Source organism: Solanum pennellii, chromosome 4 (genome assembly GCF_001406875.1).
Source record: "Solanum pennellii chromosome 4, SPENNV200".
Lineage (NCBI taxonomy): Eukaryota > Viridiplantae > Streptophyta > Magnoliopsida > Solanales > Solanaceae > Solanum > Solanum pennellii.
In genome coordinates, this window is record NC_028640.1 from 74,057,623 (window position 1) to 74,084,340 (window position 26,718).

General features: G+C 31.8%; 4 protein-coding genes and 1 pseudogene across 5 annotated transcripts; 4 read left to right on the plus strand and 1 right to left on the minus strand.

The window, feature by feature from the left end:
- The first annotated feature begins 7,742 nt into the window (after nt 1–7,742).
- On the plus strand, nt 7,743–11,353 carry LOC107016113 (abscisic acid 8'-hydroxylase CYP707A1). The gene is made up of 9 exons (XM_015216599.2): nt 7,743–8,052; nt 8,307–8,628; nt 8,966–9,115; nt 9,204–9,455; nt 9,607–9,696; nt 9,929–10,007; nt 10,225–10,331; nt 10,458–10,576; nt 11,000–11,353. The coding sequence occupies exons 1-9, from the start codon at nt 7,841–7,843 to the stop codon at nt 11,097–11,099; spliced, it is 1,431 nt and encodes a 476-aa protein (XP_015072085.1). The 5' UTR covers nt 7,743–7,840; the 3' UTR covers nt 11,100–11,353.
- Nucleotides 11,354–13,015: 1,662 nt separating this feature from the next.
- On the minus strand, nt 13,016–16,069 carry LOC107018421 (thioredoxin-like 4, chloroplastic). 2 transcript variants are annotated; one of them, XM_015218900.2, is made up of 4 exons: nt 15,942–16,069; nt 13,830–14,446; nt 13,477–13,530; nt 13,016–13,355 (listed from the first exon to the last, which is right to left on the minus strand). In XM_015218900.2, exons 2-4 carry the CDS (start codon nt 14,298–14,300, stop codon nt 13,233–13,235), a joined length of 648 nt encoding a protein of 215 aa, XP_015074386.1. In that variant the 5' UTR covers nt 14,301–14,446; nt 15,942–16,069; the 3' UTR covers nt 13,016–13,232. The 2 variants fall into 2 exon arrangements, with proteins under 2 accessions (XP_015074386.1, XP_015074385.1); XM_015218899.2 differs by having other exon boundaries at nt 13,830–14,449; nt 15,942–16,056.
- A 1,189-nt stretch (nt 16,070–17,258) lies between these two features.
- On the plus strand, nt 17,259–18,771 carry LOC107015523 (non-specific lipid-transfer protein-like 1). Its single transcript, XM_015215833.2, has 4 exons — nt 17,259–17,626; nt 17,726–17,786; nt 17,968–18,070; nt 18,320–18,771. The coding sequence occupies exons 1-4, from the start codon at nt 17,495–17,497 to the stop codon at nt 18,399–18,401; spliced, it is 378 nt and encodes a 125-aa protein (XP_015071319.1). The 5' UTR covers nt 17,259–17,494; the 3' UTR covers nt 18,402–18,771.
- Nucleotides 18,772–20,152: 1,381 nt separating this feature from the next.
- On the plus strand, nt 20,153–22,645 carry LOC107015522 (annotated as a pseudogene).
- Nucleotides 22,646–23,011: 366 nt separating this feature from the next.
- On the plus strand, nt 23,012–26,470 carry LOC107017657 (protein CYPRO4). Its single transcript, XM_015217856.2, has 2 exons — nt 23,012–24,827; nt 25,923–26,470. Exons 1-2 carry the CDS (start codon nt 23,184–23,186, stop codon nt 26,211–26,213), a joined length of 1,935 nt encoding a protein of 644 aa, XP_015073342.1. The 5' UTR covers nt 23,012–23,183; the 3' UTR covers nt 26,214–26,470.
- Nucleotides 26,471–26,718: the final 248 nt, after the last annotated feature.

The following is a 26,718-nucleotide window of genomic DNA, read 5'->3' on the forward strand; positions in this document are numbered from 1 at the left end:
TCTTTTTTAATTTAGCCATATAATTTGTTCGTCGCTGATTCGTACAACGGTGCTGATTAATTAACATTATTGGTGTAAAAACTATGTAAACATTGTTTGATTATCATAATTGTTGAAGATTGTTGTAGCATAAATGTGAGAAATTATGGTATGTATATTGTATAGTTAAATAGAGCAAAATTATCTTCATTGTTACTTTTTTCAATTTTGGAAAAACATTCATATTTTTTTTTCAACAATGCTTATTAGGTTTTGTTACTATAAATTGTTCTTAGTATTAAAACCATTGTCTTCCATAAATCAAACAAAAATGTTTTCGAATCTTAGCTAAAAACAAAGTACCATATATTTGTTGTCTTCACAAAGTTGAACCCACAATTTTATCCAAAAGTACTGTTTTCTCTCTAAAGGTAGGTTTTTATTTTTTTTATTTTTATTTTTTAGAGAAGCGAATTTTCAATAATCATCTTACTATTATCGGGAATTTTCATAAAATTGATGAATTTTTATTGTCCACAGCCTAATTTTCTATAATATTGAAAGTGTTTTCTTTGTAAATACTTAATCATCATGAAAAAAGTATTTTTTAACACTTATAACGATTTATTTATACGCTATAGATAGAGATATAGAAGGAGAACAAACAAATGAGCTAACGGGATGACTATCACAAGCAATGATATTTCGTAACAAATCATTGTCTTTAAAGCAATTTCAATCTGACTAATATGCAAATTGTTATGGATTAGTACATATGCTCATGACTATGATTTGACAAAAATATTTCCCAAAAAATAAGAGAAGAACATTTTCGAATATAATCAAGAGGATATATTATTGTATTTGACATGAGATATTTAAATTTTGTGAGTTTATTTCTCATATAAATAAGATCGGTCTCTTTTACTAGCTCTTTATAAAATGCACAATTTAATATAAGAAGGAAAAAAAGTTCTTCTTCCGAATAATAAAATACTTTTGTCTTTAATATAAGACAAGGACCCACAAGATTTTTTTTCCTTTTTGGCATTAACTAACCCAAAGTACTTTCGATATTATCCGCTTTGAACTAAATTTACATAATTTTGCTTTAAAAAAAATCTTACAATCACATACCTTATATATATGACTTTCTAATCTTTTCAACTATCATATAAAATTTTGTTCAAACACATAATAAAAAAATACATACCTTATATATATAACTTTCTAATCTTTTCAATTATCATATAAAATTCTGTTGGAACACTTAATAAAAAGATACATACGATTCTTTAGCTATTTCCAACAATATCCATATAAGTGATTTAACTTTTATAGTAGTGATTTAACTTTTATAGTAATTTTTTTTTACATGCATAATATATTGTAAGGTCGAACATATCGAAATTAATTTGATTGTTGAACAAATAGAGACAAAAGTCAAATAGAAAACACTGGTTGTTTCTTAATTTGTTGGTCGGTGACATTTATAATTGGACAAATGAAATTGCTTCATTCAAAGGGCTTCCTAGAACGTCCAAAATTTATATATTATTATATAAATATATAGTACTAACTAACTCATAATCTAAGATTTTGTATGACAAGATTTATTTATCATGCACGTGTAATATTTTTGATAGGCTAGAAAATGTAGCTTGATGTAGATTTCTCTTAATTAAAAATGAAAGAAATTAATTATACAATTAATTATATGATAATTACGTTTTGTCAAATTTAAAATTTAAAATGTAAAAGTTCAATACTATATAATTTTTAGAAATACATATAAGATTCGATCGAACTCGTAATCAATTCCCATGCATTGGCCGGCTTGTTTGTTTTTCATGATCTTGTACTATGTGTGACATTTGAAAAGAACTTTTTTTCCACATTTATTTTCTTCAATATAAGTCAAGTTCCTAATAGTATTTCTACTTTCTAGCAAACTCAAGAAACTCTTCAAGGCAACTATTTTTATCTTAGGTCAATTCCATCTATAGAATTTTGTCCTAGAATTAATTAACGATCATCTATGTTTTTTAATATTTTATATATAAATAATAAATTATTAGTGTTCTAGTTAAAAAATACTTATTTTTTAACCCTTACATAAAATGAATTGTGTTCAAATCTTATCAATTAATTTAAATTATATATGGATGAAAATGTATTTCATTATATGCTATTGATAATCATTAACAAATGCAATATGCTTGTAATATAATTTCTTATTTGATATTTTTTATTAATATTTATTTACACTTGGTGTCTGTATCCGTTTCCTCATTCCAATCCTATCTCATTATGTCCAAATTCAAAAGATTAAAAAATTTAAAAATTTAAAATTTTTTTAAAAAATACAACAAAACTCTTTCTTCGAAGATTTTACTACAATTAAAATATAGCTAATTTATTTGTCAATTTACATTTATTGACGAGGACAAAATATAACTTGGATATTATATTATATAATTTTTATTAATATTTATTCACACTTGGTTTCTACATCCTTTCTTTCCATTCTACTCAACTCTCAAAATAAAATAAAAATCAGAAGAACTCTTTCACCTAGATTTTACTCCAATGAAAAGAATACCTAAGTTATTGACAAAGATAAACTAGGAAATATATGGAAGTTTATTTAATTTAATTTCTTATTAGATATTTTATTAATATTTATTCACACCGAATGTCTATATTCATTTTCTCATTTTAGTCAACTCTCATTATATCCAAATTTCAAAATTAAAACAAAAAAACAAATCAGGAAAACTCTTTCTTCCTAGATTTTACCCCAATTAAAAAACAACTAAATTATGTATTAATTTTATCTTTATTTGCGAGGATAACATAAAAATATATTGGATTTTATCTAATTTAGTTTATTAGTTAATACTTTTTATTAATATTTATTTGCATTTGTGTCTATATCCATTTCCTCATTCCAATCCAATCTCATTATGTCCAAATTTTAAAAAATAAAAATAAAAAACATACAATAAAACTCTTTCTTCCTAGATTTTACTACAATTAAAATATAGCTAATTTTTATCAATGTAATTATTGGCGAGGACAAAATAAAAAATATAACTTGAATTTTGTTTGATATAATTTTTTAAAAGTTTTTATTCACACCGAACATTTATATCCTTTTTCTCATTCCAATCAATTCTCATTATATTCAAATTCCAAAAATAAAATAAAAATCAGGAAAACTTTTTCTCTTAGATTTCATTCCAATGAAAAATTACCTAGCTAATTAATTAAATTATCTTTATTGAAAGACAAAATAAGAAATATATTGAATTTTATTTAATATAATTTTTTAATATTTTTATTCACACCTGACGTGTATATCCATTTTCTTATTCTAATCAACTCTTATTATATTTAAATTCAAAATTAAAACAAGAAAACAAATCAGGAAAACTCTTTCTCTTAAATTTTACTCCAATTAAAAAAACAACTAAGTTATTTATTAATTTATCTTTGTTTGCGAGGATAAAATAAGAATATATTGGATTTTATATAATATAATTTCTTATTAATATTTTTTATAATTATTTATTTACACTTGGTGTCTATATCCATTTCCTCATTCCAATCCGATCTCATTATATCCAAATTCAAAAAAATAAAAATTTAAGAACATACAACAAAACTATTTCTTCCTAGATTTTACTACAATTAAAGTACAACTAATTTATTTTATCAATATACATTTATTGGCAATCACAAAATAAAAAATATAACTTGAATTTTATCTAATATAACTTTTTTTAATAATACTTGTTATCCACACCTGGTGTCTATATCCGTTTTCTCATTCCAGTCAACTCTCATTATATCCAAGTTCCAAAAATAAATTAAATTCAGGAAAACTTATTCTTCTAGATTTTACTCCAATGAATAAAATAACTAAATTATTTATTAAAGTTAATGAATTTTATTTAATATAATTTCTTATTAAATATTGTTTTTAATATTTATTCACACTTGGTGTCTATATCTATTTTCTCATTCTAGTCAACTCTCATTATATTCAAACTCCAAAATAAAAACAAGAAAACAAATGAGAAAAATTTTTTGTTCCTAGATTTTACTCCAAGGAAAAATAACAAAGTTATTTATTAATTATTTTCGAGGATAGAATAAGAATATGATGGATTTTATCTAATATAATTTCTTATTTAATATTTTTTATAATTATTTATTCACACATAATGTCTATATCCATTTTCTCATTCCAGTCAAATCTTCAAATTCAAAAAAAAAAAAAAGATTTAAAAACATATAACAAAACTCTTTCTTCCTAGATTTTACTACAATTAAAATATAACAAATTTATTTATTAATATACATAGAGCTGTCAATATGTGCTAGCCCACCTCATCTGGGCTAATTCATACAGATTTTGACATTTTACGGGTCAGGCCGGGCTAGCCCATTTTTTATGTGGGTCAGAAAATGGTCGGCCCAACCCACAAGTACATGAGCTACAAGCTTGTCGGGCCAATCCACTTTTTAAAAAATTATATTTTTTATATAGATATTAATTTAAATTATAAATTATAATTTAAAATATTATCATAAATATCGACAAAACAAAATTACATGATGTTAACGTTACTACTTGTTAATCAAATTCACAAATAAAATTGTCTTTATAAAATATTGGCAAAATGGTCTGGTAGACCCTTGTACTTGTATGCATTTGTATAGTGAACCCTTTTACTTACCTCTTTGTCATCTGGACCCCTGAATCCGTCTAAACTCAACCAGTTGAACCCTTTCAACACATCATGCGACTCTCAATCGCGCTAATGTCACACTCCATGTCAGATAAAATTTGACACTTCATTTTTTTATCCTTTTTATAATAATATCTTTTTTGACAAAAGAAAAATTATAAGTTTGATGCAACTTTGACAAATTAAATTTTAACTTATTATTTTAAACTAACTGTTTGGGTTTCCTAGCATCATCATCCATTTTCACATTGGACTGGCTCAATTGCTGAAGAAAGTCGTTGTTGCTGCGGCACCTCTAGTCGGCGAAGCTACAAGTACGATCTCTCTCACCAGTCTACATCTTCATCACACAAACTCACCATTTTTCTTTCATCCTTCTTCAACCTTCAGAAAAATGGCCGCACCAGCTCCTCGCCATTGATGATAGATGCGAACCACTAGGGACCCCCTATGCTCTCCATCCTCTCTGGCGTATCAGAAGGCCAAGAAACTTATTGCCTCCAGCGTACAGAGGCTTCCCGCCGCCTCTGGAGTCTGGTGTAGCAGATTATTGATGGAAGGAAAAAAAGGTTTGGGCAAAGATGGATGGGTGAAAAAGCATATGGGTTGGTTGAAGAAGAATGATTTTTTTTCTTTTTAAGTTTATTATTTTATTATCTTATAATTTTAATATTTTTTAAATTAAAATATGGTGTTCACTTGCTCACTTGCCTTAATAGGCGTTCAGCCTCACTCTATTGCCAACTCAATCAGGGGTGGCTTGACAGGTTAAAAAAAAGACATGTGCCTTAGTCCCCTAAATTTAAGGGGCCTCATTTTTAGTAATAATAGATTATACATTATTATTTTTTTAACAAATATTGAATACTATTTGTAGAAAAAGTTAACTTTACATGAAAAATAAAGAAAATATTAGAAGAAATTTGACATATTTGGATTATTATATCTCATGGAAAATAAATTTAAAATAAGAATGATTATATTATCACTTGAAAACTAGAAGAAATCAATTCTATAAAAATTATTAACAATTCAAGTTTAAGGCTCCATTTGATTTTTGCTTTAGGCCACTAATATGCTTGAGCCGCTCCTGAACTCAATCATCTTAATGCCACATAAGCATGGACAATGGTCAGAGGGGTTTGATATATTGTGCTTTATTGAGTGTAAGAGTCTAGATAACAAAGACGTAGGTAGAAGGGTCCATAATACAAACTGATACAAGTACAGGGGTCCATCAGACCATTTTTGCCTAAAATATTTATTAAGTTAAGTTACCATTTCCAAAAAACATAAAAAAATTATTAAATTTTTTTTTAAGTAAAAGTATAACTATCTAAATAGAAATATCAACCTAATTGTTTTGAGTTTGACTCTCTTTAATTTTAAATTTAAATATTATATTATTTTTTAATTAATTTTATTGACCCACGGCCCGGCCCTTACCGATATTTCTCAAGCCCTCAAATCGTCAGGCTTATCCAGGCCGGGCTAAAAAGCCCCTTTCTTAAATGAGCTCCAAAAATCTTAGCCCAACCCTATTAAATATCGGGTTAGGCCAGGTCGATCCAACGGGCCTAGCCCATATTGACGGCTCTAAATGTACATTAATTGGCGAGGACAAAATAAAAAATATAATTTGAATTTTATCTAATATATTTTTAATAATATTTTATTAATATTTATTCGGACATGGTGTCTATATCCTTTTTCTCATTCCAGTCGACTCTCATTATATCCAAATTTAAAAAATAAATAAAGATCAAGAAAATTTTTTCTTCTAGATTTTACTCCAATGAAAAAAAGACATAAATTATTTATTAAATTTAATGAATTTTATTTAATATAATTTCTTATTAAATATTTTTATTAATATTTATTCATACTTGGTGTCTATATCCATTTTCTCATCCTAGTCAACTCTAGAAAGCAAAGCAGGGACTCTTTCTTCCTAGATTTTACTTCGATGAGAACACAACAAAGTTATTTATTAATTTATTTTTTTGCGAAATAGAATAAGAATATATTGAATTTTATCTAATATAATTTTATTTAATATTTTTTATAATTATTTATTCACACTTTGTATCGATATCGATTTTCTCGTTCCAATCAACTCTCATTATATTCAAATTCAAAAAAATAAAAAATTTAAAAACATACACAAAACTCTGTCTTCTAGATTTTAGTACAATGAAAAAAAATACATATATTAAATTTAATGAATTTTATTTAATATATTTTTTATTAAATATTTTTATTAATATTTATTCACACTTGGTGTCTATATCCATTTTCTCATTATAGACAACTCTCATTATATTCAAATTCCAAAATTAAAACAAAGAAAACAAATTAGGAAAACTCTTTCTTCCTAGATTTTACTCCATAAAAAAATAGGTAGTTATTTATTAATATTTTCTCTATTGGGGAGGACAAAATAAGAAATATATTGAATTTAATCTAATATAATTTCCTATTATATATTTTTATTAATATTTATTCACACCTTATGCCTACATTTTCTTGTTCCAGTCAGCTCTCATTATGTTCAAATCAAAAATAAAACAAAATAGGATCCCTTCTTTCTAAATTTTATTCCAATGAAAAATTAGCTAAATTATATATTAATTTACTTTTATTGACAAGAAAAATTCAATATATTTTTTAAAAAAATATTTATTAGAACCTGATATTTATATCCACCTCCTCTTTCTAATCCACTCTCATTTTGATTTTTGACCAAATCCCAAAATTAAGGAGACAAAATCAGGATCTCTTTTTCCTAAATTTTTATTCCAATAAAAAATTAGCTAAGTTATTATTAATTTACTTTTATTAGTGAGGCTAAACAAAGAAATAAAATAATTTTTAATTAATATAGTACATCTTATCAAATGTTTCACCAATAAAAGAACATACACTTTATTTTATTTTTTAAAAATTTTTAGTACTAGTATATTCTCCTATTCACATCCCTTTCATGCCTATATAAAGGAGGCTACCACCATCTCCATTCTTCAACAACAACAACAAAAAAAAGATCACCTCATTCACTAAACAAACTTCATTTGTCAAATTCTATATAACAAAAAAATAGCAACATGGTTAGTTACTTTGAAATATTTCTCTATATCTCTATATTTGTTCTTGGTTACTTGTCTTATTATTTTTGTTTTGGCAAAAATAACAATTCATCATCTAAGAAAAATGCTTATAAACTTCCTCCTGGATCAATGGGATGGCCTTATATTGGTGAAACTCTTCAACTTTACTCTCAAGACCCTAATGCCTTCTTCATTAATAGGCAAAGAAGGTACCATTTCAAATTTTTTTAATTTTTTTTTATTTTTCACTTCGTACATACGTCCCTACCCTTTGTACAACCTATCAGAGTTAAAGTTAACCCTTATTTCAATGTGAGATTTTATGATACGAATAACATTAATTATTAATTTTTTCACTTTGTACATACGTCCCTACCCTTTGTACAACCTATCAGAGTTAAAGTTAACCCTTATTTCAATGTGAGACTTTATGATACGAATAACATTAATTATTTTTTTTCAGGTTTGGTGAAATTTTTAAGACAAAAATTCTAGGTTGTCCATGTGTGATGTTGGCAAGTCCAGAAGCTGCTAGATTTGTACTAGTGAACCAAGCAAATTTGTTTAAGCCAACTTATCCTAAAAGTAAAGAGAATTTAATTGGTCAATCTGCAATTTTTTTTCATCAAGGAGATTATCATAATCACCTTAGAAAACTTGTTCAAGCTCCTTTAAATCCAGAATCCATTCGAAATCAAATCCCTTATATCGAAGAATTATCGATTTCTGCATTGAATTCTTGGGTTGGAGGACATGTTGTCAACACTTACCATGAGATGAAAAAGGTTGGTGATCTTACTTTAAAAGATTCATAGTTTGTTTGATCAAATTTTCGTAAAATCTACTTATTTTGAAAAGTACTTTTTGTTCGTAATGTTTTCCCAAAAAAGAAAGTATTTTTAGAGAATAATTATTTGTGTTTTGGTTATTCGTTGTGTATGATCAAGTTTTGAGAAGATTGAAACACTTTATTTAATTTTTATCCAAAAAAATTGACCAAATTCTCAATTTTTCTATTATAAGCACCTTTTAGAATTTTGATCAAATGAACTTTTAATTACTTGTTTTTGTTGATAGTGTTGGAAAAATAAAATCTTGACCTTTTTTTTCTTTGTGTGTTAGTTTTCTTTTGAAGTAGGTATACTTGCTATATTTGGACATTTGGATGGTCATGTTAAGGAAGAATTGAAGGAGAATTATAGCATAGTTGATAAAGGTTATAATTCATTTCCAATAAATTTGCCAGGGACTCTTTACAGAAAAGCCCTTCAAGTAAGTGTCATTTTTAGTCATATATCACTTATATCTAATATCGAGGTGTATCGAAACTGATCCGATCGTTTTTATTTTGTGTGTGCAGGCAAGAAAGAAACTTGGGAAGATTTTAAGTGAAATAATAAGAGGAATGAAGGAGAAGAAGATACTAGAAAAAGGGTTGTTGAGTTGTTTCTTGAATGCTAAAGAAGAAAAAGGATTTTTGGTATTAAATGAAGATCAAATTGCTGATAATATAATTGGAGTTTTATTTGCTGCACAAGATACAACAGCAAGTGTTTTGACTTGGATTATAAAGTATCTTCATGATAATCCAAAGCTTCTTGAGTGTGTCAAGGTAAAAAAAAGAAAAAAACATCTAGAACATTCTATTTTTAATTATTGGTGTGTTTTTCTTAATTAATTAATTATTTTTTCAAAAAAAGAACTATTGATTTGAAGACACTTTAGTCTTGGCATTTAATATTTGGCAATAATTATATATGCAGGCTGAACAGAAAGTTATTTGGCAGTCAAATGAACAAGAAAATCATGGGTTGACATGGACACAAACAAGAAAGATGCCTATCACTAGCAGGGTAAGTGTGTAGATTCAGTAACGGAGTTAAAATTTTGAGTTTATAAATTTTAAAAGATAACTTTTCGTTTTGGGGTCTTAACTAAAATTATTGAGTTTTATTGAATCTATTAGCAGAAATGTAGCTTTACCTTTGTTACTAATTGGGAGACAATGACTTTCTTAACAAAAGTTGTAGGACTATGATAGTTTAATATTAATAAATTAACTTCTTGACTATATTTGTTGTTTAGGTTGTTTTGGAGACACTGAGAATGGCTAGTATTATATCTTTTGCATTTAGAGAGGCTGTAGCTGATGTGGAATACAAAGGTAAGCCAATTAAAAAAGTACTAATTGCTCGGATTCTTTAGAAATATAGTCATACACGTTTTAAATTCTCTTAAAATGAATAAAATTTAAAAGATTTAACATATTAGATAAGATAACATTTTTGAAAGATCTAAGCAAAATATATACGTTAGTGATATTGATTTTCTGTATATTATTGATGCATAAAATTTAAACTCGTTTAAAATGTGGGGTGTAGGATACCTAATTCCAAAAGGATGGAAGGTGATGCCTTTGTTCAGAAATATTCATCACAACCCAGAGTTCTTTCCTGATCCACAAAAATTTGATCCTTCAAGATTTGAGGTACAATAATACCCTTATGATTTCATTTACCTACCCCAATAATATACTTTACTAGTTAAAAAATAATAATAATGACCAATAAAAATTGTACATTACTAATATTTATTCATATTTTATATTTTACAGAATGCGCCGAAACCCAATACATTTATGCCATTTGGCAGTGGTGTACATGCTTGTCCAGGGAATGAACTTGCCAAGCTGGAAATTCTCATTATGACACATCATCTAGTCACTAAATTCAGGTACTTCAATAATTTTTTCATTTTAATATAATAATGTACCTTCCAATAATCATATGATCATGATATGTTAAATCATGAGTAATTATTAGTGTTCCTCAAAAGTAACTATTTGTAACAAACTTCATTAAACATATAAAAGAAGATAAAATGTGTGATTTTTTTGGAGTAATAGTAATTACTATGATTCAGATCGATGATAAGTCGATATATTCTTGTGTGACCATCTCTTATTCAAGAAACACATGCAATATGTGAAATACACATCGAAATTGGGATTTAGATGTCTCATTTAGATTATTTATCATGTTTGTAATCATTTTATAAGGATGTTATTTATGCCGATAAAATTGGTCTGACTCTAAAAAAGAAACTGAGACGTAGTCGACTGATTGATTTTTTATTTTATTTTTTTGTTATTTACAGGTGGGAAGTGGTAGGATCTGGTAGTGGGATTCAATATGGACCATTCCCAGTCCCATTGGGTGGACTAGCTGCAAGATTTTGGAAAACTACATCAACCTAATGGCTCTTTTGATTTGCATATCTCAATGATTTCATCAATCTTATCCAAAATTGTTGCTTATCAACCCCAAACACCCCCCCCCCCCAAAAAAAAAAAAAACATATAAGGGGATGAAAGAGATCTCCAAATTAGTACTTATATATTTCAAGAATTTTAGTTAATTTTGAGTACCTTTACAGCTAGCAACATTTTGTAACATTTCAATTTTTTTCAAGAATTGGAATACACAAAGTGTAAAATTTGATGACTCAATTCTTTTGGTTTCTTTAATTTAGCTTTTGTTTGACAAAAAAAGCAAATAGACTTTGCCCATGTGTTGGGGATTGGCAAAAAATGGGATGTTTTTTTTTATTAAAGTATCTTGTGTATTTGCCATGTGTCTTGTTAAGAGTACAAGTCCTTGTTGTAAGGTCCTTATCAAAGTGGTTATTGAGGAGCCAAGTGTTGGAGTTTATATTGGGTGAGGTAAAAAGTGGTGGGTGATCTCTCAGCTGGAGAGCACAATACCCAAAAGAAAAAAAAAAGGGGGTGGGGTGGGGGACTTATGATTGACCTTGTACAATGTGCTAAAATGTGGCTACTAGAGTTTGTGGCTTTTGAAGAATTTTACCCTTCTTGTTCACTGCATGTACTCTTTTCTATATAAGGTTCGTCTTTACTAAGAAGCATTTTTGTTTGTAATGGAGATTTCTTAATTCAATTTCGGATTAAATTGAATTTCTATATAAATATTGACCGTCAAATGAGACAAAAAAGAGAGGAGATAATGTTGTTCAATGAGAATTCCTACCTTGGACTCATCAATCAAGATATCTATTGTTTGATATGAGATAGGCCTCAATTAGCTTGGTATTCCGTTCCTATTTCCTATATTTCAAAAAGATTGATACATTTATATGTTTATATTAACTTTTTACCATGAAGTATGGTTTGTTCAAAAATCATATAAAGTGATCAAAGAACCTAACTCTACTCACCGACCTAGGAACTCAACACCCTTCCTCTTGGGGCATCCATGCATTGAGATGTGGAGTGTGGACAATATGATATAAGGATTGAAATTCGGGTAAATCGCGACTGGGATGGACTTAACTTTAATACCATGAAAAGAAAAAGGACTTTGAACCTACCTCACTCAAAAGCTAGCTCGTGAGATGAAAGTTTTCCAAGACTAAAAAAGACCAAAGAACCCATCAACTTTTGGTAGGTCTAGATGGATACAAAAACCTAGTTAGGTATTGAAATAGTTTTTGGTATTTCATGCATTTTTAGATACGTGTCAACCCATGTTCAATCAAACACTGTCAAACAATTGGATGGTTGATTAACAACATACCTGGTGAAATCACATAATTAGGTCTGGGAAGGTAAAGGGTACCCCTCCTCGTAGAAGTAGAGAGGCTTTTCCCGAAAAAGGAAAAAGAATGGGATGGAAGACAACAAATAGCGAGAACTTAGCAATGCATTTCATATTAGGGAGCAAAATGGCAGAAATACATCCCAAGATCCATGCCATGATCTATTTACAAAATGAGATAAGAGCTGCAGCCAATCTCTAGAGATAAGCACAGGCACTTACCTTGAATACATGTAAATTTGCAGTCATGGTAAAAAGAACTCGAATTCGAGGTTCTATATAGAAGTTTCATACTAATGCTCATCATCAGCTGCTTGTACATATTCATTTAGCTAAGGTCCCTTTTCATATATATCTAAACTTTCCCACAGTTCACTACTCCAGAACTTTGGACATTTTAACTGTGGGAGAAGGATTGGCTCTGGCCTCTAGGGATGGGCACGGAGTCCCAGACCCGAGCCTGTTTCCTGTCGGTGGACTACTCGAGCTGCTACAACTGCCAACGACAGCGTACTAAATAGCAATGCATTTGCAAGAAATCTAAAAGATGTCAACCAGCTAAAGCTCAGAGAGTGGCGTACAAAATGGATATAAGTAAAGGACTATCAATATACAAGAGTATCCAGTATCGATGCTTATTTAAGTAGAACAACAAGTACAAAGATATTATAATACAGATGTGGTAACGAAGAAATTGTTTCAATGTGTGCTGAGCACCAAGAATGATTATATAGAAGCACTAACATTATGTAGAAGCAAGTGCAAACCAGACCAATTCAAGCATCCGCGGAAGCTGGAGCAGAGTATTTAAGAATAGCTGCAAGTATCCTTTCTTTGTCTCGAGTGGGAAAAGCTTCCAATAGGACTCCATTTTTATAAAAGTGAAAAAGAGGTACTGTCTGCATGAAGTCAATCAAATTTGAGATAAGCAACTTTTTGTAGCCTAAGCAATTCGAGACGTAAAAGTTCTAGTTGCATTAGAGACTTCTAAATTGATTTTAAGCCATTAAAATGTTTCACCTTGATTCGCAGTCGTTCAGCAACCTCAGATTGTTCATCATACTCATCGATCACCTGGAGAGACGGGAATGATTAGTCATACTATCTTTCATTTCATTATAGGAAAAAAGTGAAAAGGAAATGCATTTGCTACTAACAAGTCTAGACTAATACAGAAATGCTCCACGCTTAGACCAAAATATGCAATGAATAGGTTAATGTCAATTTAAATGCATCCAAAAACCTTCAAGGAGAAATGTAGATAACCATTTGTTTGCCAAGCGTCCTCGTGATGTTTGATATTTACGTGGAAGAAATGAAGTGAAGTGATCAAGGCTTTTCCTTTTTAATATTAAGTCTAATGTAGTACTTACATTGTGTTTTAAGAAGATAACTGGTGCTTGTTCATCACCAGCTCCCCTGCATAATTTTTGAAACCCCTGCTCTATGTACTTGCAGCTTCCACAGGCGGTGCGAAAGAAGTCTACCACAACCAAAGAACCAGCCTTTTTCGCCTTTTCCAATATTATGGAGAATTCCACATCAGTCTTAAATTCTCTTACACATTCAACAGGACATAACTCGTCCTCTTCGTCAAGTAGTTCATCAATGTTGTCACTAACTGTGCTATGAATTTCTGAGCATGGACGCATTAGACTTTGAAGTGTGACATTCAGATCAGCATGTCTAAGTTTTGAACAATGTCTTGTCTTTGGATGATATGATTTACTGCCTCTTCTACAGGAAAATGAGTGAAGCAATGTATGGGCTGATTCACCATCTAGTAGATTTATGCATCGAAAACTCAAGTTACACTGCCAATCAAGAATGCTTAGTCTTTGCATGAGTCTGTATTTAAGAACTATATTTCCTCCAGATGGAAAGCTCTTAGAGATTTTCGACAAGCAAAAGCTAACATCCACACATAATAAAGCGACAATTCCTTGTGGTTTTTCAGATCAAATTCTCATTTATGAGATTACACTGTAGTCTGCTGAAATCAGAAGGCAACCTTTCATGAGTCAAAACGGATTTTTTTTTGTTGTTGTTTACAATAAAGAGGCTACCACATGTATTTCATAAATTTGTAAACTAGGAGGGACAAAAACAGATAAAAGAAAAAAGATCAGCTTGATTCTCACTGATTATAACACACAAACAAACAGTCAAGCAGAAGCATGTTTGTGAGGTCAAGAAGAAACCATCTTGCTACATCTACAACTACAAAACTAGAGAACACAAACACGTAATTGTATCCATTTCAGCATGATCCTGCACTCCAACAGAAAATATGCTCTACAAGTCTCTTTACATGCAGATCGAATATGCCACATTAGGAAACAAAGAGTTAAAAATTCTTGTTCCAGCAAAAAGTGGAGTCTATAACAAAATATGAGCTTTGAAGGATTTAGTATGCTATATATAATGGTTCTAAGTCTAGCTGTATCTTTCTTCATCTGTTCACTTTGGTTATACCTGCTAAGGCCTCATTTGTTTTCACTAAGATTATATCTGAACCTGAATGCACATCTTAAGATTTTGTATCTAGATCTTAACACTGAATGATTAATTTTATTTGTTTTTAAACATCTGAATATAATCTACCCCATTTGAGAACCAACGACTTCGTTGGTCACAGTTGGCATCGCTCTTGGTCCAGGCCACCAATTCCAATCGCGCTGCATTGATCCACCCGCTCTGATAACAATGTTATAGACCAAATAGTGGATCCCAACCAAAAGCCTAGTTGATAGAGCTAAATTAAGCCTATAAACATTGGTACATAACAAGTTCAAGTAGAGATGGAGACAAAACAAAGAATGCCCACAAGCAAATAGTATGAGTCAATGAACCCTTAATTAGATACCCCATCCCAATTCAAAAAGAGTCCCTTTTCCTATAATTAGTAAGTGTTTAAATTCCAAAATTTTTCACAAGAAGTTTAAGAATACAAGATTTAACGAACTATACACACTTTTACTTTAATCACACATGATTCAAATATATCCCTTAATTTCTTAACTACGTGCTTTGTCAAACTAAAACATTTGCTAAGAAAGGATGGAAGCCGTATAATTAGTCTTCAATTAATAAGGTAAATCAGCCACAAAGAAAGATTTTTTTTTTGACTTCCCATCCGGTGTCTCATATTCACATTAGAGGCGACTAAATCCGAATTTCCGCCAAAAAGTCCCACATTGGGGTAAAACGCTCCCTAACAAAGGCAACTTCATATCAAGGGAACTCAAACTCGAGATCTCTTGGTTAAGGACGAAGGAGTACTTATCACTCCACCACAACGTTATTAGTACAAATAAAGAATTACTACAACAATTTGTCAAACAAAAGCTAAATGAGATCAACAAATATCAAGAAAAGGTAAAGAATTAAATTGGTAAACTAAAAAACAAAGCAAAATTTTGAATGAATGAGAGGAAGAAACAAAAGGGATATGATCTAAGTTTTAGAAGAGATCCGTAAATTACCAGTTAGCAGCAATGGCGCGAGTTTGCAACACAGCAATAAAGAAGCAATTTTTATTTGGATGAGAAAAAGGACACGTTTGGCTACTTATCATTTTATCCACTTCACTTTTGGGGCCCTTTACACGTTTTAAACCAATCAATTTGCTGATTTTCTGTTTTCCATCCGTCAAATGCTGAGAAAATTGCACTATCCATTTATAGCGGATACAAAATTTAAATTTAATAAATGCTTCTAGAGGGTCAAAAATATTAAAATAAACTTATTGCATCGTTATGCTATAAATGATAAAATAAATAATCTAAATAAATACCTAATACCTCCGATCAAACTCTCGAGATTATATCGTTGTAATTTTCTCCAATTTCTTCCCTATTCATCACCCCAAGCTCGTTGTAAGTTTTGGATTTAGCCCATGAACCTAGTTTATAGGTATATGGATCTGAGTAAAGCCCAAAGTATCAACATAATGGGGCTCATAATAAAGCCCATTCAATCTAGTACAATTACAATTGGCAAAAGCTTCTATTTTGTATAGTTTCCTTGCATGACTGGACCAACTATTCTTTATTACTATTCGACTTTTTCCGTTTCAAAATAAGTAATTATAATTTATCAAAATTTTCTTATTTATTAAATACTCTTTCTAATTCATATTGAGTAAAATATTAGATTTTTGACACATTAATTGTAAGTTATTTTCACTATTTTTTTTTATTTTCAAACTATTCATCTAGAAAATGTAAAACAGTTAATAGTTTCATAATTCGGGAGTATCTTTTGATAATTGAACATTATTAAAATGAAATAGTACTTCATTACCTCCGTTTTTATATTTATGCCAGCATTTTAGGTTCTACATGTCTGAAAAACTAAGTTTATCATTGTATTCTTAGGGTTTTTGGTGTAAGAGATTAGAAATAACAGTGATGAGATAAAAAAAAGTTTATATTGTTTGGTTGTCATGTTTGGAATAAGTTATTCCATATACATGGTGAGATACGTAATCTCAGGATAGCTTACTCGAGGATAAATTATCCTGAAATAACTTGTTTTCAATCAAACAATCTCTTATTTAGTGTTCTCTCGAAGAATATAAATTAATTAAATTGATTAATAAATATAAAATAATCCTTTAATTTTCCTAAATTGATCAAATTTATACTTTTAAAATTAATAACTCTCTAAATAAAATACTAAAAGTAGTGGTGTTATTTATACAATGATTTTGTGCAATAATAAATATTAAAAAATAAATATATTTTTTTATAAAATAAAAATGATATATAAATTGAAACGAAAGACAGAAATAACTAATCATATACATTGAACTGCGTGTCCGTCTCTTGTCACCTACTTATCTTACTTGCAGTTATTACTCGTCTTCTTCGTTGGTAACCAAAACTGCAATTTTTTTTTACTCTTTCTTCCACCAAATTCCAAATTTCCATCTCCCATTAATACTCTACTGCTACTCTCTATATATAATAGGAATTACTCTGTCTCTACCTCATAATTCTCTATTCCTCTTTTACTTTTCGCATCAATATCAGCCATGGCCGAAACTTCTACTCAGCTCAAATCAGATGCTATATTCGATCAATTGAAACTTCATCTTTCTACTGATGCTGGCAAGGAACTCATTAAGAAAATTGGTCTCGTTTACCAAATCAACATCGCACCTAAGGTTTAATTTTCCCCTAATTTTTATATTCATGTATAGATGGTTTTTTTTTTATCTTGTGTTAATTTGATTATTTTTTTTTTTAAATTTTTTGATCGGTAGAAAATTGGATTCAATGAGAAGGTGTATGTTGTTGATCTGAAAAAGGGAGAAACAAAGGAAGGTTTGGTTATTTTTCTTTTTTTTTCTTTTTACTTTTTAAAAAATCGTTATTGGAATAATAGAGCAGTATATGTAGAGAATTTATATTAAAGGATCCAGATTTATCAGTTTCTAGGTCAGGTTTCCAATTTAATATTTTGGATCTAAATTGAATTTGGGTATTTTGTTATTTGGGAATTTAGGGCCATATGAAGGTGGGAAGCCTGATGCAACTTTTTCATTTACTGATGGTGATTTTGTGAAGATTGCCACTGGGAAAATGAACCCTCAAATTGCTTTTATGAGGTACTATAATTGTTTAGTTCTATGTTGCTCGGACTTTTCAAAAATGTCTCGGGTGCATGCCGGATCCTCGAAAAGTAGTAGAGTAGTATATTTTTGGAGGATTAGACACGAGTGTGACCATATTTTTTCTGAGCTTGTGCAACATAAGTTCTATTTGCCTTTTTCAATTGTTGGGATTCTTTGTTTTGGCACACTAAAAGTTTCGAGCTTTTTTGGTAATATGTTATTTTCGACTGGATCTTGATGCAGGGGTGCGATGAAGATTAAGGGAAGCATAAGTGCAGCTCAGAAATTCACACCTGATATTTTCCCTAAGCCTTCAAAGATGTGAACAAATCTGCTGAAATATCAGTAGAAAGACTGTTCATTTAGGTTTTCTTCTCTCGAGTCACAAAATCAGATAATACGATAAGAAATTATGGAGGATTTATAATGTATCTGTCTGTTCTTAGGTATAATTATGTGTTCCTTTATAATGTAGTAATGAAATTCTGGGCTTATTTTAAAGGAGCTGATATATAAATGTCCGCATTTTACTGTGGCAGATTCGCTGTTAGAGCCTTATAATTATGTCTTATCATTTTATCTAGGATCATATTACAGATGGTGAAAGCTGATATTGCATTACTTATTCTGTTTTATACAAGTCTTGTAACTGTTGTTTGTGAGTTGTGACTGTAAGATAAATTGGTTCAGCCTTCTGTGGCGTTAGCGGAGATCTGATTATACTCTCATCATCTTATCTAAGTTGCTCATGTAACTTTGTCCTTGATAGTTGGCTAATACTACAACTGGAATTAAGTGTAGTCATTCGGAACTCTGTTGGAAGTGCTAATGCTTAAGTGCTGGTTATTGTAAAGCCCATCCGAGTTATTATACAGGGCTGATGAAATGCTGCTCATTTGCAATGGAGATGTAACTAGATGCTAGTAAAACACACTAGCTGGTTGAAAATGTTAGATGATTGTTCAACGTTACATCTCACAGAAACCTTATCGTGGATTAACATGTTAGTTGATCTGAAAGAACCTTCTTTTAAATGCGAAAGCTTGTTTCAGATTTGAAATTTATGTATTTATCTATAGCATTAGAAATTATAAGAGTTGTTAGCTTCACTTGGCTTACTGTTGTGCTCAAAGCAACTTCATCATCATACAGTATGGTTTTGATATGCTCTTCCATTATCACCGAGCCTTATGATTATGTTTTACGAGCTTATAATATCACTGATGGTGAATCAGTATTGTGATTATGTCCTTCGTTGATTATTCTGTTTCATACAAGTCGTGTAATTTGCTGTTTGTGACAGTACGATAGATCGACTCAACCTTCTGAGGTATTAGTTGAAGTTCATGTAAATTAGCTTTATTTATCATAGTAGCATTTGATTATTGATGCTCTGTAGCTAATGATAAGCTTTCTAAATGAATCTACGAATGGATGATAAAGTTCATGAATATTTTTGTTACTTCTGCAATCAGATCATGAGTTATTGAGTCTATTGTTTTTTAAGCCTGTTTCAGATGATCCATCATCAACAACAACATACACGGTGTAGTCCCAACCTCAGACTATTTTCGATAGACATGATCGATCAATTTCGATTATATGCACCTTCTTTTCTTCAATTTGGTCTTTTTTTTTCATGATGTCATTGAATTATTCTCTGGTCGTCCCTACCATTCAGGAAGTCACTTCGAGCATAATGATTTTTCAAAATCCACCTTTGTTCTAGCACTACCATGTCTTTTCATCTAGCCCACAACCGTGGCGGAGGACCCAAAATTTTCATCAAAGAATTCAAAATTTACAACATATATATACACTATGAATCCACTAATTCTAGATGGTGCACCTGTGCCCCCACTCATGTGAAAGCTTATTCTCAATTTTTTATTTTCCACAACTTAAATACAGACCGCACAACTCCCGTGTCTTGTGCGCTCGTCGCTCAGCATGCAAGTCGAGAAAAGAAAGACCAAAACAATGAAAAATTTTACGAAAAATCAAAAAGTTGAGTGACTTTAACGTCGAGGTCTCTCGTAGAAAACCTCTTTTGTAAGGTTGCATACACTACTTTTTTTTCAGACTTTACTAATGGTATTATACTGAATATGTTATTGTTGTTGTAGTAGTTGAGTGGCGTTTGAGTAAATTTCTAGTCCATTAATCTTGTACTCAGTGTGTTTACTTTTCAAAAAAGTCAGTTTTTCAGTCTCTAAAACACATTTAAAAAAAGTTTCTTTGCCCATCTTTTGTTCCTCATTCTAGGCTTGGAGTCAACACAACACAACAACAATGAATTCCATTTTACTTCTTTCTTTACTTCTCTCTTTATTTCTTCCTATGTTTGCTTCTTCGACGGTGTTATTTCAGGTATCCATCTCCAAAGAACCTTATCTTTCTCTAACTTTTCCCGTGTATATGTATTCTCTATGTTTATGTAGTACTTGCTCAAGTATATAAAGAAAAGTTAGTTTCTCTGTAATCTTTGAATTCATTTGTTAGGGGTTCAATTGGGAATCGAGTAATAAGCAGGACGGATGGTACAACTCTCTCATCAACTTAGTTCCAGACTTGGCTAAAGCTGGAGTTACTCATGTTTGGTTGCCACCATCATCTCACTCCGTTTCTCCTCAAGGTAATTTTCGGAGTGATTGTGACCTAGTAATCAATGAAGTCAAAATAACCACGGAAGATTAGGGTCTAAATTTCAATGAAAATAGTTCAGACAAGTTAATGACCAACTTATATATTAGTTCAATCCATAAAATTTGATGTAGTAGTTACAAAATGGAATTGCTTGAAGGCTTATGCCATGTTTTATGCCAGGTTATATGCCAGGAAGGTTGTATGACTTGGATGCTTCCAAGTTTGGGAATCAGCAACAACTGAACACTCTTATTAAGGCTTTACATGACCACGGGATCAAATCGGTTGCTGATATAGTAATAAATCATAGAACTGCTGATAACAAAGATAGCAGGGGAATATACAGCATCTTTGAAGGAGGAACGTCTGATGACCGGCTTGATTGGGGTCCATCTTTCATTTGCAGAACGACACACAATATTCTGATGGCACGGGGAATCCAGACACGGGTTTGGACTTTGAACCTGCACCTGATATCGATCATCTTAATACGAGAGTGCAGAAAGAGTTATCAGACTGGATGAATTGGCTGAAATCTGAAATTGGATTTGATGGTTGGGGTTTCGATTTTGTTAAAGGGATATGCACCTTACATTACCAAGATTTATATGAGAAACACGTCCCCGGATTTTGCTGTTGGTGAATTGTGGAACTCTCTTGCTTATGGCCAGGACGGGAAACCGGAATATAACCAGGACAATCATAGAAATGAGCTAGTTGGTTGGGTTAAAAATGCGGGGCGGGCTGTAACAGCCTTTGATTTTACAACAAAGGGAATTCTTCAAGCTGCAGTTCAAGGAGAGTTATGGAGGTTGAAGGATCCAAATGGGAAACCTCCTGGGATGATCGGTGTTTTGCCTCGAAAAGCTGTGACTTTTATCGATAATCATGATACTGGATCGACACAAAATATGTGGCCTTTCCCTTCAGACAAAGTTATGCAAGGATATGCATACATTCTTACTCATCCAGGAATCCCATCCGTGGTAAATAAATAAATAAATTCTTTCTATATATCTCATTGTTTTCTATTTTACAAGATATTTATATTCTTTTCCAGGGGATTTGAGAAACTCGGCCTGTGTGAGTTTGCTCACATTGCCAGTCTCATAATACATAAACAAACACTCAAACTCTGAGTATATGCACATCTAGACAACGAGAAATGATCATGTAGCACCTCCAAAAATTATGTGTCACATTAGCCACGTACGAGATACACGGGGATGAGTTGGAGTAGTTTGTTGCCAGATAAAACCAAGTTGAGGTGTCTAGATGTGCACTCTCAAAGTTGAAAGGTTTACTTGCCAGCTGAGGCCATGTTTGAGTGTTATGCTTATAGAATATGACTCATTTGTTTTTCGATTAGCTGAGGAGTTGATTAAATTCTTGTTTTTGGTTGCAGTTTTATGACCATTTCTTTGATTGGGGCTTCAAGGATGGAATTTCAGCACTAATCTCTATTAGGAAGAGGAATAGGATTTGTGCAACAAGCAATGTGCAAATAATGGCTTCTGATTCTGATCTTTATATAGCAATGATTCATCACAAAATTATTGTCAAGATTGGACCAAAACTTGATCTTGGAAATCTTATTCCACCTAATTATGAGGTGGCAACTTCTGGACAAGACTATGCTGTATGGGAGCAAAAGGCATAATCATATCGTACCACACTAAAAGGGACCATGGCCACAATGGTTTTCATTAGTGTTAATGTTATATGATTGAAAATGTAATTTATATTGACATAATGAAGGCCAAAAATTCAAGAAATTATAAACAATTCAATAGTCCTTGCTCAATTCACAATTACATTATGACTTCTCTATTGCAAACTAAATCTTGTACCTAGTTTTGGTCCACATTATTGTCTTCTAAAATTTTACAATATTTCTTAAGGGAACACTTGGAAACTTAATTAGTTACATTGAACATTTGTTGAAATTACTCTTTATCCCTTGCAATTGATTTGATAAATATTTCGCCTATTCTCTTTTGATAGTTGGTTAGAGTTATAAGTAATGCAGAGATTAGTTATGAGAGAATTTATGTATTATTATGCAGATGTTAGTTATATCGATTTTAGTTATTTATGTGTTTGATTATTTCACCTTCAATAATGCATACAGGGGTAGTAAATGGTTGAATTGATCGGATTCGAATGAGTTTGAATATGAATTGATCTTCAAATTTAATATAAAAAATTTGTCAAACATTTATAGCCAAACGGCTCCAAACAATAAATAATTTCATTTATTTATTTATTGTAGTATTTTATTTAAAATGGGATCTTCCTCATCCCACTTGTACCAGTTGAAACCCTAATAATAAGCCAATCCAACCGTCAAAATTCAAATTTTGAAAATTGCGCTCCTCACAGTTCTCCCCTTTCACTAAGATTCTCTTCATTTTTTGTTTTCACATTTTCCTCTAAATCCAACAAAATTCCCTTTGTTCAAATGGGTGCTAATCACAGCCGTGAAGATCTGGAGCTTTCTGATTCCGAGTCTGAATCCGAATATGGGTCGGAGTCTCGAACAAGGGAGGAAGAGGAAGACGAAGATAACTACTCAGATGCTGAAACGACGCCGTCTTCCACTGATCGGAAACAGAGCAAAACCCCATCTTCTTTGGATGATGTTGAAGCAAAGCTGAAAGCTTTAAAGCTTAAGTATGGTACTCCTCATGCTAAAACCCCCACAGCGAAAAACGCTGTTAAACTTTACCTTCATGTTGGTGGGAACACTGCGAATTCCAAATGGGTAGTTTCTGATAAGGTGACGGCTTATTCGTTTGTTAAATCGGGTAGTGAGGATGGATCGGATGATGATGAAAATGAAGAAACTGAGGAGAATGCTTGGTGGGTTTTGAAAATTGGGTCGAAGGTTCGGGCTAAGATTGATGAGAATTTGCAGCTGAAGGCATTTAAGGAGCAGAAAAGGGTGGATTTTGTGGCGAATGGGGTTTGGGCTGTGAGATTCTTTGGGGAGGAAGAGTATAAGGCGTTCATTGACTTATATCAGAGCTGTTTGTTTGAGAATACTTATGGGTTTGAGGCAAATGATGAGAATAGAGTTAAGGTGTATGGTAAAGACTTTATGGGGTGGGCAAATCCAGAAGCTGCGGATGATTCAATGTGGGAGGATGCTGGGGATAGCTTTGCGAAGAGCCCTGCGTCTGAAAAGAAGACACCTTTGAGGGTTAACCATGATTTGAGGGAGGAGTTTGAGGAGGCAGCTAAAGGAGGAGCTATTCAGAGCTTGGCATTAGGTGCATTGGATAATAGTTTTCTTATAAGTGATTCTGGAATTCAGGTTGTGAGGAACTATACTCATGGAATAAGTGGAAAAGGTGTTTGTGTCAATTTTGATAAGGAAAGGTCTGCTGTACCTAATTCCACTCCAAGGAAAGCTCTACTTCTAAGAGCTGAGACTAATATGCTTCTCATGAGTCCAGTGACTGATAGAAAGCCTCACTCTCGGGGATTACATCAGTTTGATATCGAGACTGGGAAGGTTGTTAGCGAGTGGAAGTTTGAGAAAGATGGAACTGATATCACGATGAGGGATATCACTAATGATAGCAAAGGAGCTCAGATGGATCCTTCGGGGTCTACTTTCTTAGGGCTAGATGATAACAGATTGTGTAGGTGGGATATGCGTGATCGGCATGGGATGGTTCAGAATCTAGTCGATGAAAGTACTCCTGTGCTGAATTGGACTCAAGGACATCAATTTTCGAGGGGAACTAACTTTCAGTGCTTTGCTACTACTGGTGATGGATCAATTGTTGTTGGTTCACTTGATGGCAAGATTAGATTGTACTCAAGCAGTTCCATGAGACAGGCTAAAACTGCTTTTCCAGGCCTTGGTTCTCCTATCACTCATGTGGATGTTACCTATGATGGGAAGTGGATATTGGGGACAACTGATACTTACTTGATATTAATATGCACCTTGTTTATCGACAAGAATGGAACTACTAAGACTGGTTTTGCTGGTCGCATGGGAAATAAGATTTCTGCTCCAAGATTGTTAAAGCTAAACCCTCTCGATTCACATATGGCTGGAGCTAACAAGTTCCGCAGTGCTCAATTTTCATGGGTATGAGTTCTCTCCTCTTCTACCCTTACTTTTAGTTTGTAGCTGTTGTATATGTAGCATACACTTTGACTAGCATGCCTACTTTTCTTCCTTCATGCAAACATAATAGTTTTCGCTTAGTTAATTCCTTATGGTGTGTGTTAAAAGCAAAGGAAACGACATTGATGTATTTCTGAAATCTATATCTATATTGTCTATGCCTTTGTATTCTTCCTTTTAGTAATGTACTCCGATATCATATGTGATGGATTGTATATTCAGTCATAAATTCTAGGAGGTTTGAGAATGTTTCTAGCTTTCTACAGTCGGACTTCTTTGATTCTTTGCATCTTTTGCACTAATACAAATTGTAATTTGAGATCCACTGTTTGACTTGGTATGACTTTCTTTACCTTTCTAATTGAAAAGGAACTTTATACTTTTGTACACCTTATCACTACGAAATATGCTCTTTTGCAATGCATGCTGTGAGATGGACTGGCTTTTGGAATTCCTATCAAATAATTTAGAGAGTTTTGTTGTAATGAGATTTCGTGCAGATCATTCTTTCTTCAGCACAGCTATTCTTGATGATCTTTAGCTGATAAATTTTGTTGTAAGCACTTAGTCTTACTTATATGGTTGATAAGTCATGCTGGACTGGATTTAAATAAATTTCAGACTATGAAGTTCTTCCCTAACTAATTCATGTATGCGGATGTTAAAATTTGAAATATGGAGAAGAAATAAGTATAAATCAAAACTACCTCATCCTATGAGGAGTCATGCTCTTACATTTGAGCATCCCTTGGTGGGAGAGTTATCATACTCGATTAACTATATTAGACTAAAATACTAAATTTAAAGTAGTAAGCCTAAACAGTAGCTTGAAATAAGGTATGTATGTCTTTTCATCAGGAAGCTTAAATGCACTATGGATGAAGATTTTGTCGGCTTGTATATATTGCTTCTTTTATCCTATCCTACTATACTCCTTTCCTTTTAGAGTAAATCCTGCAAATTTGTGCTGCTAGTGTTTGTTGATATAAATTGCAGATTGTCTTGTTAACTCTGTAGTCCTCCGATACTCATTTTCTTACTGTGAACCTCTTTTAGGTCACCGAGAATGGGAAGCAAGAGCGCCACCTCGTTGCTACTGTTGGGAAGTTTAGTGTGATCTGGAATTTTCAACAGGTGAAGGATGGTTCTCATGAGTGTTACCAGAATCAGGTTGGGTTGAAGAGCTGCTATTGTTACAAGATAGTCCTAAGAGACGACTCTATTGTAGAAAGTCGTTTCATGCATGACAAGTATGCTGTTTCTGACTCACCTGAAGCACCACTGGTGGTAGCAACCCCCATGAAAGTCAGCTCATTCAGCATCTCTAGCAGGCGCTTACAAATTTGAACAATCATTCTGTTCATATATGCAACTTATTAGATTTATCTGTAGCAGAATTAGTGTCTCTCACACTAAGTAGCTTGAAAAACTGCACATCTGCAAATCATTTCCAGTTCAATGTATTACTACTTTAGTTTAAAAACCTTGAAGGCAGTCTTCCAAATTCTAGGTATCCTCACCTGACATTATTATTGTTGTAATAGCTAATTATTGCTTGCTCTAAATCCCCGTTCAATGATTCCAGGTGACTTGCATTTTCCAATATTTCTGTTTTTCTCGGGACACATACCTATTGGTATGAAGTTGTTGACCTATTTTCAGTAGTCTCACTTCACCATTTTACTAATTATTTCTTCGGGATGTGCTAAGTCAAACATGGACAAGTAAAATGGACGGAGGGAGCAACATTCGGATATCATTTACATAATGAACTTTGCCTCATGACCAGGTGGTCTCAGTTTTTTGTAAGTATTCATTTTCATAACCTCATAGGACGATGTAACAAAATATA